General features: G+C 40.2%; 1 protein-coding gene across 1 annotated transcript in view; it reads left to right on the plus strand.

Moving 5' to 3' along the window:
* The window catches only part of dcc (DCC netrin 1 receptor), a gene marked incomplete at both ends in the record, with an annotated part of 277,106 nt that overhangs the window by 222,657 nt on the left and 39,646 nt on the right, over window positions 1–14,803 (plus strand). The window contains 3 exons of the mRNA XM_079178564.1: window positions 3,736–3,898; window positions 5,068–5,291; window positions 5,788–5,904. Of these exons, the coding sequence (XP_079034690.1) occupies window positions 3,736–3,898; window positions 5,068–5,291; window positions 5,788–5,904 (504 nt within the window). The remainder of the gene's footprint in view (window positions 1–3,735; window positions 3,899–5,067; window positions 5,292–5,787; window positions 5,905–14,803) is intronic.

The raw sequence follows: 14,803 nt of genomic DNA on the forward strand, positions 1-14,803 counted from the left end.
CAGATTTGAAGAGGATTGTTCAAGGCAAGGAATGCCAGAAGTCCCACTAAGTAACATGCATAGTAAAAGAAAAACACTATTGTAAATTATTATATTTTTGTTTGTGGACTTGGTTGAACTGAGAGTTTGTCTGTGTGAGACAGTGCACACAATGTTCATTGTTGAAAATGACTGGCCTGTGGTCTTAGGAGTCAATTTCTGTCATTATCATGTTGGTGTGTGACATTTACAATAAATCTGGCTGAGCAAAGGTATGTGTGTGTGTGTGAGGAAGGGATAGGGTGATGTTCATGTGTGCCCATGTGTATGATGTGGCTCTTTGCGGTAACACAGTAAAAAATGTGGCTCTTGGTCTCTGACTGGTTGGCCACCCCTGCACTAGACCAACGTTGCTAGTGTAAGACCAATTTTCTTTTTCGGAAACGGTATGTACGATTCATAGTCATGACCTTGTGTGAGAATTATCTGTGACTATTTAAAAAAAGGACCCTGAGACTTTAGATATGCTGGTTACAGCAAGAAAGGAACGAAAAGAAGAACATTTCTCACAGAAGACATTTTGACATATAGCAGGACAGTATTGTTGAAATGAATTAATAAATGACTATTGGCTGCATACCATTGTGATGTTGCGGTTCCATTGCCGTGCTAAATGCATGTTTGCTTGACTTTCTAAATGACTCTCGTTATCTCCCACTATAGCTCACAATGATTGGGTATGTTGTCACATTCCGATGGAAAAAAATGTTCATTTATAGATAATAATGTTCACAGTAAGATAGACCCTGGGCTGGCTTTAACCATGACATTGGTTTCATTACTTGGCTCTATATTATCTGTATTCTATATGTTGCCATTTAATGTGCAACCACTGTGTAACTGTCCAGCGTCAGCAGGATGACTTTGGTGTGTCCGAGGCCTCTTTGTTTTCACCGCTGATCTTTCTGCACTATGTGAGGATTTCTACACTTGTTGTTGCTTGTGTGATTTGTTGCTGTTGTTGTGGCTTTTGAACCAACTGAGCAGCTGAGAGCTTCCGATTTATTCCACGCGGTGTCTCCAAGCCGCTGGGGGATTCAGAGCCGTGCTCAAGGGCATCTCAGCACATGTTGTTAGTGCTCCTGTTATCATCGGTGACATACGTGTTGCTTGCGGCTCAGCTTTCCCTCTGTCAGTCGCTGCTCCTGTCACTTATAGCACTCAACTACAACTATGACATTTTCTTTTTTTTAATAGTCCATAAAATTCTGATTTATCGTGTTAAACTATTTTTACTTTAATGACAAACTCACGTTTGTTGTGATGATAACTTGCCATGACGCCATGTGCTTTAACTAATTGTCACCTCAAAGGTTAGAATTTGTTCGACTACTTTTACCTTTTAATTTGCAAGTTTTATTATTTTAAGTTTTCTCATGATTGAAATTCATCAGATGAACTGCTAAGAAGCTGCTTAGCAGAAAACAGCTGATGATCTCCACTAACTCAAACTCAAACAAAGTTATAGATGCATAAACTACAGCGTTACAGTTTAATTTCCCAATCGGATGGCTGATAAGCTATTTCCACACTAGCAGGAATAACATTCCGGTGTAGAGATAATCAATCCTTTATGTATCTATTAAATGCAGTGTTTTAAGTGTCAATTAAGCATGTTGATGATAAAAACACAAAAAAACGTGTACGTTTTATACTATAGAATTACAACCATCAAATTATCAGGGAAATATCCGAGGCCTCAGTGTTCTCAGCAGTAGTGCATTGTGGGAAAATCACAGGTCTTGTTAATATTAACATACCCAGTAAGCCAGGTCATGGAAAGCGAGCTAGCATGCACAATACCCAGCCGAGGTGGCAGGAAAACAAATATGTTGTTATTGTACGTTTCTGCAAACCACAGATACGTTGAACGTTGACTTATTTATTTGTTTTGCATTCCGTCTGAGCATGTGACGCATCGAGCGGCGGTGATTAAAAGTTACGCGGTACAATGACATGTAACACGAGCTAGAAAGCCGCATTAGAGTGTGGCTGCCATTCAAACTAACTGCAGTCTGTTTGTGAGGAAGCCTACAAACCACTTACACAGTGAGTTACTCGAGCCCGGAGTGCTTGAATAATATCATGTCATGTCCTGTATTTAAGTCCTGAGCAGAGTGATTAGAACATCAGTCCATCCATCCAGCTCTTCTCTCCACACACTGATTATCAGATTGCCAACACATCTCCCGATCCCATTCCCGCTCCCCAGAGGTAGAACCCTTTTTGATGTCATTGATCTCCACCTTTACTCTGGCACTGTGAAGGGAGCAAATGTCAGCAAAGGTTCAGACTACTGTTTAAAAATCATGTGAAAAGGAAAAAAGGAGAAAGATGATGAAATTTAAAAAACGGAAAAGAAAAGAAAGTGATATTATGGCCCCTGTGCTGCAGCTGTAAGCTGTGATGGATTGTGGTCTTCATTGAGAGAGACTGGAAAGAGAGAGAGAGAGAGAGAGAGAGAGAGAGAGAGAGAGAAGGTGAAAGAGGTAAAGTGCCTCTCTCACATATTTTTCTTAATCTATCGTTCCTCCATCTCTCCTCTCCTATACCCTCCATTCTGCCCTTTCCCTCTCTCTTATCCCCCTCTATCACCCCCCCCCCCCACACACACACACACACACTCCTGCTTCTTTCTCTTCTTCCACTCTCTCTTTCTCTCTCTGTAGCTTCCCTCTCCACCCAGACTGTATGCTTCTCCCGTGTTTTCCTATTTTCCCTCTCTCTCTGCTCCAAGGTCGAGTTAATGAATGACAGAGCTTGTCATCAATTCCCCTTTCTCCCTTTACACCTGTCACACACATGCACACACACACGCACACACACACACACACACACACACACACACACACACACACACACAGACCTACGCGCACACACACACACATTGTGTAATGATTGTTACAGCAGCAGCATCTTTGCGTTTTCAGATAAACCACTTGGGGTTTAATTCTGGAGGCTTTTTATTTTGTGTTTTGATCACTAAAATGTCTAAACTGTATTTCTTTTTCTTTTGGCTGAATAAGAACTTTTTTGTTTTGCTTGTGGACTGTTTTAATTAAAAGACTTAAATGAGGTGGATTAATAGGATTGTGGACATTACATGTATTATTGTAAATTGCCTGTATTAATGTTTCAGTTGTATTTTCTGTGCTGCTCATTACCTCTTCAACATTTCATAATGCAAATAACAGATAATAGAATGAATGAATTGAAATCTTTATTCACGATGTCATAATATGATGAGCTTTCGAAATACAGTGTCTTTTTGATGGAGGAATATCCTTCGTCATGTAAAATGAAATAATTGAATTAAAATTCATGTAAAGTCTTTTCCCTTTTCACAAGAAACAAGCTATAATCTGGACATATTTCAAAGTTAAAGATGTAGTTTTAATTTTTTTTCAGGCTTAATGAAATTAACATTTCTGCTAAAAACGAAAAGTCAATCTCACGTTAAAGGTCATTATCAGTATGGCAGTAGTTGTATTTAATTTCAGTGTTGACAGTAATTGCATTGAAATTGGAAACATGAAAAAAAAATGTTATGCAATGCAAACAATTTCATGAAATACATTTTCATTTTAATAATAAGAATCATAATAATTCCATGAAAGTGTAACCCTAAGCTCACGCCTCAGGAGTTAATCTGTTTAATATCCCTGCCTCCCCTTCTCTTTGATATATATATTTCAGAGTCTCCCATTGGTCAGATGCGTCCACCGCACGGCAGCGCCACGCCCCAAAAGAACAGCAACCTGCTGGTCATCATCGTGGTTTCCGTGGGAGCCATCACCGTGGTCGTGGTCGTGATCGTGGCGCTCATCTGCACCCGGCGCTCCTCCGCCCAGCAGAGGAAGTAAGACGCTTTGTTCATCTGTGTGATGGCAGCCGGCAGCTGTCGGGGTAACCAGGCGGTTGATGGTTGATGATCTGTTCGGCTTGTTTAGTCTTTTTCATAGAAAAGTCAAGTCTACAATGTGCTTCCTACCGACTGACACAGCACTGACAAATGTGTGCGTACCCAAAAACCGGGAAGGATCTGACCTGAACTGGCTTTCATCCCACTAGGTTCATCTTCTGCTTTCTAAATCCCATTTACCAGTGATGGTTTATAATCCTCATCTGGTTTCAGTATTATTTTGTAGCGGTTTGTCAAATTGTTTTTTATTTTCTAATCCAGTTCACGATGTTTTGATCGTTGTTATTGTACTAATCCACAATCGTTCAGGATTCAGTCTGAACACCTGTGGTTTAATGCTACAGCACACACAGAAATACAACACTACCAGTAGAAAACTATAGAGATGTAATTACAGAATGTAAATCCGTTATTATTATAGTATGGTTATTGCAGACAAAATATATATAAGTAGTATCAAAAAAGAGGTTTGATTTCATGAAAATCCTGAGGATTCAAATTTAGAATTTTGCAATCCAGTAATTCAGTAAACATCTGTTTGATTTATGAATCCAGTTCATGCTCTTTCAGATGCTATTATTCATGACGTTTTGTCACGTTTTAGTTTTCTTTTAATTTGTATCGGAATTAGTTTCATGATATTTCAAACGGTATTGTTTCATAATCCCATTTCTCAAAAATGAGTTAGCTTTCAGTTTATAATTCAGCTCGTAATGTTTCAGTTGGCATTGTTTTCAATGTTTCACTGGTTTCAGTCTTTCTACTCTAGATAAGTGCTATTTCATAATCCAGTCCATGAAATCAAATATTCAATTGCAAAGCACTGCTCAGCTCAACAGCTTCATCCTCGTCCTCCTCGTCTCTCCTTCCACCACCATCTGTCTGTCTTCATTTTGTTCCATCTTGTCCGTGTAAATTGTAGCATACATGAGCAATTCAAGTGGTTTCATGGTGGATGTACAGGGGTGTTCATCTTCTGCTGGGATTTAGAGGGTTGCCTAGCGACATGACTCCAATAGCAGTCCACCCAGGGTTCACTGTGTTGTCCTCTCACACCTTCAGCCTGTTCTTCCTTCCTGCCCTCACCTGTCTCGTCCTTTGTGCAGGAAAAGAGCGAGCCACAGCGCCAGCAAGAGGAAGGGCAGCCAGAAGGACCTGCGGCCCCCTGACCTCTGGATCCACCACGAGGAGATGGAGATGAAAAACATGGAGAAAGCTCCCAGCGTGGCCCCGTCCGGACACGATTCCCCCCTACAGTCCTGCCAGGACCTCCCCCAGGTCGCACACAGCCAATCAGAGAGCCAGATGGGCAGCAAGAGCAGCCACTCAGGTACAGGATAGATACAGATTCATTCATGTATTTATCCTTAGATCCATCCACCACCACTCCATGTTATACCTTCATTTTATGATTTTTATAGTATTTCATCAAGTGTATTTTGTCTTGTTTATTAACTTTGATTTGAGTTTGGATGTCTCCCTTTAGATGCACCTATCATCTTAGGGTTCATCTCAATGTTGCCTGGCAACATAAAAATCTAAAATTAGAAATGCCATTGCGTTCATAATCTGCGTGTTAAATATATAAAGTCATCTTTTCTTCATTTCTGTGGTGCTAACAGATTCATTTATACCCATTATGAGTCTGATTACATTCGCTGTATAATGAAGCCTGTATTAATTATTAATTATTACATATAAATAATTTCTCCCAGTGGAAAATAGTTAGCTGAGCACATTTTAAAATTCTGTTATGGCAGCTTAAAAAAGGGGGAGAACATGTGTGAATCCCTCTTTTTCATATTTGAATGTTCTTGGTGTCCCAGGAGCTGACGGTGACGAGGCGTCCAGCTGTATCTCCACTCTGGATCGCTCCATGGCTGCCAGGAGGGGAACGCGAGGCAAGATGATGATTCCTATGGACTCACAGCCCAGCAACACACGTAAGTAGCACATTCCTGTGCGTGTGTTCACTGGCCCTCAATTAGCACTAAACACAAAGTACAGCCGAGGCTGATGGGAACAACATTGTTTTGCAGGTTTTAGCCAGAAACCAAAGTATTGGATAATTGGAATTTGACCCGATTATGTCACTATAGATGAAATATCAGAAAATCACCATATTACTAGTGCTGGTTCTTTGGGCTTGACTCAGTTGGTTAAGGGTTAGTTACTAGTTGTAGTTCATGGTGGCACTGAAGAGTAAGTCTGGATCAAAGTGGTGGGCCGAGCCACTCTAGCGTGGCTATGAATGTGACTTAAATGTTGACCTCTCTTTGAGGTGGTGTTTAACATGAGCACCTGGACCCTATTGATGCTTTGAAAGGTGTCTGTGAATCGGTTGGTGCAGCCTGCTGCTCTAGTATAAATATATTGTGGTTTTCATATTGTGAGTTTGATGCCTGACGGGGTTATCATTGAAAAGTCGCATTTAGTGCTTTCACACTGATGTGAAAGAGCGGAATCCCATATGAATTGAGGTCCACAGATCCTCAGTAAATACCTGCATTGATTCCTGAATCCAGGAACCAGACCCGACACCAACTCATTTCATATTATGCTCACGGGTCTTCCTGTTGCTGCAGAGAACATCACATGACATTTCTGCGGCAATTGGGTGTCTTAGGGTGATGATGATGGTCAGACGGTTCGTCTCTCTCTTTTCCTCTCTGTCTGGCCCCGGGTGGTTGAGATGTAAAAAGACTTTTGTGGAAAAGTGAAGTTGGAAGAAGAGAGAACACACACACACACACACACACACACACACACACACACTTTACCACACAGATAATTCGCCTGTACTCAGACTGACTCAGAGGACAGAGGACAGAGGGAGAAGATCTGAGGATGAGTGAATGAGGGGAGGAGGACGAGCAGGGGGAAGAGAGAGAGAGAGAGAGAGAGAGAGAGAGAGAGAGAGAGAGAGAGAGAGAGAGCTGAAGTTCAACTCAATTTTCAGTTCGAAGTTCTTTATTATCATATGCACAACAGTGAAGAATGAAGCAGGTGCTGGCAATGGAAATCTTGAATCTCCCTCCAACAAAGCTCATTAAATATGTATTAAAAAATGAAACAAAATGAAAATCTCCCATATAAAACAGCTATATATATATATATCACATGTTAAAATATACAGCTAAAATATAAATGTAAATAAATATAAAAAAGTGATGTACATTTGTGGTTGGCAGTATTGCAAATGAATACATAATGAGAAGTACATGTCACCTTTCTGGACTTTGTTCCAGATTTGTGGAGCAGAACAACTGAACGCTGCTTCATGTTGAGTTCTGACTCTGGGAACAGGAAGTAGACCGGTCCCAGACCACCTAAGGGGTCGGGATGGTTCATGAGGTAGCAGCAGATCACAGATGTATTTTGGCTCTAAACCATTCAGTGCTTCATAAACCAACAGCAGCATTTTAAAGTCAATTCTTTGTTGGACAGGAAGCCAGTGCAAAGACCTCCGAACTGGAGTGATGTAATCCACTTTCTAGGTCTTAGTGAGGACTCCAGCTGCAGCGTTCTGATGGACTTGTTACAGAGACCTGCAAACACACCGTTACAGGAGTCCAGTCTACTGAAGATGAATGCATGGAGTGTTTCTAAATCCTGTTGAGACATAAGTCCTCTAATCCTTGATGTGTTCTTCAGGTGACAGGAGGCTGATGCTGTAATTGTCTTGATAAGGCTGTTCAGGTTGAGGTCTGAATCCATAACTACACCTAGATTTCTAGCTTGGTTTGTGGTAGCTTGGTTAATAGTGTCCTCTTTTAGAATCATGCGCCTGCGGTCTAAATTCATTGTATTGTCTTTCCCTTTGTGGGCAATAAAGATCCATCGATTTATCCAGAGAGCCACCTGTCGGTGTAACATCTGTAACACCACATCACATCCATGAGCCGGTTTCTCCTCTGGGTAGAAGCACATCATCTAATTACTGCCTTCTCTCTCTTTGGAGTAAGTGCGTGTGCCGTCACATCTCTCTGTGCTGAAACTTTCATATTGTAATTACCCTGCTCTCAGTCTGTCTGTGAGGATTTGTGTCCTCCTTTCTCTCCCCTTTTTATTCTTCGTCTGTTGCGTAGTTTACTGCAGTTGTCGAACTGAACAGCGACAGTTAGGTTACAACGCAGGGTGTTCTTTTCTGGAGAGTGTGAGTCAGCAGGTGACTGATAATTCTTTCCAGCATGTGACAAGCCCTCCTGTGTGTTTACATAAACGTGTGTGTGATATGTGGGTCACGGAAAAACAGGGAAAAGCCTTCAGGCTTCCTCTGCTAACACACAGACCCGTCCTCTACTCTGATCTTTCTGGTTTGCTTTCTGTTATGTTCATAACTTTCATTTGATTTGACCTTTGTTGTCAAAGTTCAATGAGGAAGACTTCTTCATTCAGCCTTGTGTCCTCCTTCATTCATTCTTCCACTTGAGCCGTGGCTCCATGGTTTCGCTGCTCTCAGACTTTCGATTTTGCCATATTGAAGTTATTCTTTAGGGTTTAAAGCCATTCATGTTGCACTGATGGATACAACAAAACGGGCCGTACATATATCACTCAGTGTATCTACAATTGGTAGCATGTTTTTTAATTGACAACAAACATATTTTTGCATTCTCTCTAATGTCCACCAGGGGGCGACTCTATACGACTTCTATACGGTTGTATAGAAGTCTATGAGAAAATGACTCTACTTCTCTCTTGATTTATTACCTCAGTAAACATTGTAAACATGAGTTTATGATCTCAATCTCTAGTTTCAGCCAAAATGGCCAAAATGCCAAAATCAAGGCTTCAAAATGAGTGAAACAAGTCATTTGTGTGGGTTGTGACGCTTAAAACAATGTATCAAATGTTTACCAGCCGCAACAGTAGTTGGCAAAGGCGGAGGCTACGACGTTTTTGTAGATAGAGGAAAACTTGATAAAAAAATGACTTCAGCTTTTTGTTCTTCCTGACAAATTAATGTCAGGAATACAGGAATTGACCTTAGTTTAATAAACAGATATCAAGATCTTTCAAGGTATATGATGGAGTATGCTACACTAGTAACAACTTGTATAGGTCATCAAATTCCACCATATGCGGACGACCTGCTTCTTTGTCTTAATCACTCTCTCCTCTCACATTTCATTTCAAATATTCATGGTGATGTTGTTTTAATCTCTCGTTGTTAAATCAATCTGAACAAACCAGCTTTACTTCCTTTAAATGAATGCAACAACTAATTAAGAACTGGATTTAGAAAGAAAACGCCAGGCTTGGTTTTAGATATATTTTTATAGATGACAGCTAATGGACACATTTATATTAGCACAAAACTGCATTTTTATGGTAAATCAACTACACTCCCATTTTTCTGTTGGTTGTTGTGAAACGATACAAGATCAAGAAGAGTAGAAATAGATTAGCATTCTTCTGAACCAAACTGCAACCTCGTGCACATAATGAGGGCTCCGTTGACTGTGTGTTCATTTGAAAGTGCCTGCAGGGTCTGCACTGATTCTGTCTCTGTAGCTCTCTGTCTCTACACAACTAACCATGGCTCATTCTACCTTTGAGGTTACTGAGGTTCATACATTTGTATTTTCTAAATAAAAAGCATTTCAATTTGGCAACGATATTGTACAACGCTAAGATAACTGTCTTATTTATTAAGTGATCACCGTCATTGCTTGTGTGGGTGTGTGTGTGGTGACGCAATGAAGAAGATGATGTTACTACTAAACCTTTACCCAACACAGTGGTTCTTTGATTATGCCAACAACCTGAGGAAACCAGACAGGAAGCTAAATCCAGACGTGATTCAGGTCACTATTTCAACTCCTAGTTAGTTAATGCCATTCATCTACAGACCGACAGCCTCTGACCAATCGCTTCTTTGTGGTTACTCAACATAAATAAAGCTGCCAGTGATGTCCGCAACTACCACAGAAATATATATATATATATATATATATATATATATATATATGTGTGTTCTTGAGTAATAAACCCTATAGGCTCAATTTAACTACACAAACACCTTGAATAATTGCAGTGTAATAATATCACATTATTGCACACACACATTAATGTAAAACATACCTTTTGCTTAAAATGTTGTGCTGTTTGAGACACATTTCTATGATTCAAATCCAAAATGATGCAAACTCAAAGGTGAAATGAAGAAGGTGTGTATCGTTTGAGTAAATCATGTCTCGCACACGTTGGCAGCAGAGAAAGGATGCAGGCAGTGAATACAGAGGGGGAGAGAGAATCATTGTATCCTGCTCTTTATTTTCAGATTGCAGTATAAATTATTCATTGCAACATTTGACCTGATTGTCACGTATTACCGCACATTTGTATCCAATGTTTGCTCTCCAAGCATCTTAGAATACACATATTTAGATCAGGGGAATCAAAAAAAGGTCAAGTTGTTGACCTCGGCATTTGTTAAACCCTGCGTACGGCCATGGAAGCAGCTCAAGGCTTCGTTGCGTCTCTCCTCTGCTGCCACGTCTCTGCTCTATGATGCCGACTGATCTCTTCATCTAACTTGTTTTCATCTCTTTGTGTCTGCTGTCTCGTCTTCTCTCTCTCTCTGTCTCTGTTTCTATCATTTTGGTTTAAGTTTTTCCGTGTGTTTCAAAACCATTAATGCCAGCTTTCTCTTTTGATCAAGCTTTTATCTATCTCCATCCTCGGTCTTTGTGTTTTTTTAGTCTTATCATTTCTGAGTTTGTTTTTGTGATCTAATTCCAACCCTTTCTGCTTGTTCTTTTCATTCCTTTTGTCCTATGTTTTCTAGGTTTTCTGTTTATTCAGTGTGGCTTTGTGGCACAAAGGCAGTAGAACTGCCTGTGCCAAAGCACACTGGCTGTAATCCTGCGGGCTTATTGTTGGAATGCTGTTAAGCATTCCAAGTATTGCTATCCTCTTCTTTATTCCTCTTTTTATTATATTTCTTCCGTAGCATGCTTCTGCTCCTTCATATTTTAAGCTACAGAAACCGTTCAACTATCAAAATGTTCAGCTCTTTCAGGAGAGGGGTGCTATGACTTTTATTATTTCTAATCTTTAAACTTTTTGAATTATTAAGCTTTTTGCAACAAAAAAAAATATTTGTCTTTTGCCTTCGACTCCACAATTTACACTCTTCATATATATTTTTTAGTTCATACAGTAGCTAATCCTGTCTTCTCGTTAAAAAGTGATTGTGGAATCCCACAGATTTACACATTTGGCAGAAAATGACTTAATTGAGAGGAAAACCCAACTTTCTGCTCCATAGAGACCAATGTTAAATCTGACCACTCATTTCTCAAAGAAAGCAGACAGTACCAGTTTTGTATATTGCGCCGGAGCTCACATTTTTAACACCACCAACATAAAAAACACATCATCGCGTTAGGCAGAGTCTTATCTTTCTCACGGTATCCTTATTTTGGCACGCAGACTCCTGCTTTTTATTAAAAGGAGGCAGTGTTCAAAATCACTGTTTACTGTAACGTTTCTTAATCAGTTTGCTTCTAACGCCAGGTGCGTCCTCACCATGGCAACCAGTTACACACACGCACGCACGCAGGCTCTCTCTCTACACACACACACGACTTGGAGATATTCAGTCAAAGGCATTTTTAGACCTCCTGTCTGTCTGTCTGCCTCTGTCTCACTCACTCTGTCAGTACATATAACTGTCTGTCTGCCTGTCTCACTCACTCAGTCAGTACATATAACTGTCTGTCTGCCTGTCTCACTCACTCACTCAGTACATATAACTGTCTGTCTGCCTGTCTCACTCACTCACTCAGTACATATAACTGTCTGTCTGCCTGTCTCACTCACTCACTCAGTACATATAACTGTCTGTCTGCCTGTCTCACTCACTCAGTCAGTACATATAACTGTCTGTCTGCCTGTCTCACTCACTCAGTACATATAACTGTCTGTCTGCCTGTCTCACTCACTCAGTCAGTACATATAACTGTCTGTCTGCCTGTCTCACTCACTCACTCAGTACATATAACTGTCTGTCTGCCTGTCTCACTCACTCACTCAGTACATATAACTGTCTGTCTGCCTGTCTCACTCACTCAGTCAGTACATATAACTGTCTGTCTGCCTGTCTCACTCACTCACTCAGTACATATAACTGTCTGTCTGCCTGTCTCACTCACTCAGTACATATAACTGTCTGTCTGCCTGTCTCACTCACTCAATCAGTACATATAACTGTCTGTCTGCCTGTCTCACTCACTCACTCAGTACATGTAACTGTCTGTCTGCCTGTCTCACTCACTCAGTACATATAACTGTCTGTCTGCCTGTCTCACTCACTCAGTATATATAACTGTCTGTCTGCCTGTCTCACTCACTCACTCAGTCCATCTAACTGTCTGAGTCTGTCTCTTTCTCACTCTCACACTCATTCACTCAGTCTATCTCTCTCTCTCTCTCTGTGTCTCTCATATATTCATTTAGGTCTTAGAGATTTTGAGAGGACTTTTCCTTTTTTTAAGCTACAGAAACCGTTCGACTATCAAAATGTTCAGCTCTTTCAGGAGAGGGGTGCTATGATTTTTCACATTTGTAATCTTTAAATCTTTTAAATATTAAGCTTTTTGCAATTTTTTTGAATTGGATATCTATGGAGAAAATCTTCAAATCCTGTTAAACTTCTTCAACTTTCAAATCCTTCAACGTCCTCATACTTCAGCAATGTTTCAGCAATGTTTCAGCAATGTTTTCGCAATTAATTTCAGCTTTCAGCATTCCAACGCATTTTCAGCAGGAAATGCATTTTCTAGTTGTTGGAATGCTGTTAAGCATTCCAAGTATTGCTATCCTCTTCTTTATTCCTCTTTTTATTATATTTCTTCCGTAGCATGCTTCTGCTCCTTCATATTTTAAGCTACAGAAACCGTTCAACTATCAAAATGTTCAGCTCTTTCAGGAGAGGGGTGCTATGACTTTTATTATTTCTAATCTTTAAACTTTTTGAATTATTAAGCTTTTTGCAACTTTTTTTTTGAATGGGTTTCTATGGAGAATATTTTCAAATATTTCAAATAATTCAAATAATTCTTCAACTTTCAAATCCTTCAACTTCCTCATACTTTCAGCTACAGACACCATTTCAACTTTAAAATACAGAGAAAATCTTAAGCTATTATTGTATGTTATAATCTTTTTAATATCTTTTATACTTTTTGAACTGTCCCATTTTAACTTTTATGATTTTTTCAGTCCTCTTCTGCCTTTATAATGGGTGTGTATTGCGCAGCTTAGAGTGCGTGATGTCACCGCTAGAGTGAAGAGCAGCTTCAGATTCTTGTGAAAAAAATATTTGTCTTTTGCCTTCGACTCCACAATTTACACTCTTCATATATATTTTTTAGTTCATACAGTAGCTAATCCTGTCTTCTCGTTGGAATCCAGCACATTTACACATTTTGCACTACAGACCTTAATTGACAGGAAAACCAGCTTTCTGCTCCATTAGACTCCATGTTAAATCTGACCACTCATTTCTCAAAGAAAGCAGACGGTACCACTTTTGTACATTGCTCTGGAGCTCACATTTTTAACACCACTAACATAAAAAAGCACATCACCATGTTCGGCAGAGTCTTATCTTTCTCACGGTATCCATATTTTGGCACTCAGACTCCTACTTTTTGTTAAAAAGTTTTGTTTCAAAATCACTGTTTACCGTAACGTTTATTAATAAGTCTGCCTCTAACACCAGGTGCGTCCTCACCATGGCAACCAGTTACACACACGCACGCACGCACGCTCTCTCTCTGTCTCTCTACACACACTGTCTGTCTCTCTCTGTCTGTCTTTCTCTCTCTCTGTCTGCCTGCCTGCCTGTCTCACTCACTCACTCTGTCTCTCTCTATCCTTCTGTCTCCCCCCCCCCCCCTCCCATTTCAAAATAAAAGCCCCACAGAGTGAATCCTAACTGGAATACTTGTGATGAAGCCTGTCATTTAATAACCTTTGTGTTTGTGTCAAACATTATGAATATGTCTCCTCTCCCCCTCTCTCACCCACCCAGTCCCATCCTTTCAAAATAAAAGCCCCATAGATTAACTGTATCTTAACATGAAGCTCAGAATGAGGTTCGTACAGAAATGATGGGAGCGTTAGGCTTCCAAAGGCTTCTCAAACAAATGTATTTATCTCAAATAGAGAAATGATGGGAGCGTAAGCTCCCATCATTTCCAAAGGCATTACTAGTAGGCATCACGTAATTTGAGGAGAGGCGTTTCCCTGCTTTTTCTCCATGAACAGGCTGCAGGCGCACAGGTGATTCTGATTGAGCTAATTAGTGAAGAGGCTCATAGACTCACATACACAAACTGTGAGTCTCCGTTCACTAATTAGCTCAATCAGAATCACCTGTGTGCCTGCAGCCTGTTCATGGAGAAAAAGCAGGGAAACACCTCTCAAACAAATCCTCAAACCCCCATAACCGTAGCTCCTATTGCTCCGATATGAACACATGAGAGGAATGATGAGTTGAAGAGCAGATCATGTGAAAAACTTTACTGGAGCAACGGAGCCTCTCCCAGCTGTTAGCAGACTGTTTTGCTAGCAGGCGAGTGAGCTGTACCCAGCATGCAGTTCGGCAGTGTAATTTTATAAATGTACAATTATTAGTGTTACAAATTGTTTGTGTGACAGACTGTTGTGTCGTTGTGATTTGCTCTGTTAAAGAGCGTTAGTTGTGGGTTGTTCATTGTTATAAAGTAATGACCATGACTAGGGGTCCCTCTCAATACACATAAGAAAACTAGCTCCAATGCTAACACCATTAACGGTGGACAATATATTTAACTGCCTGTTGAAGAC

Source organism: Pholis gunnellus (assembly GCF_910591455.1).
Source record: "Pholis gunnellus genome assembly, chromosome: 18".
Classification (NCBI taxonomy): domain Eukaryota; kingdom Metazoa; phylum Chordata; class Actinopteri; order Perciformes; family Pholidae; genus Pholis; species Pholis gunnellus.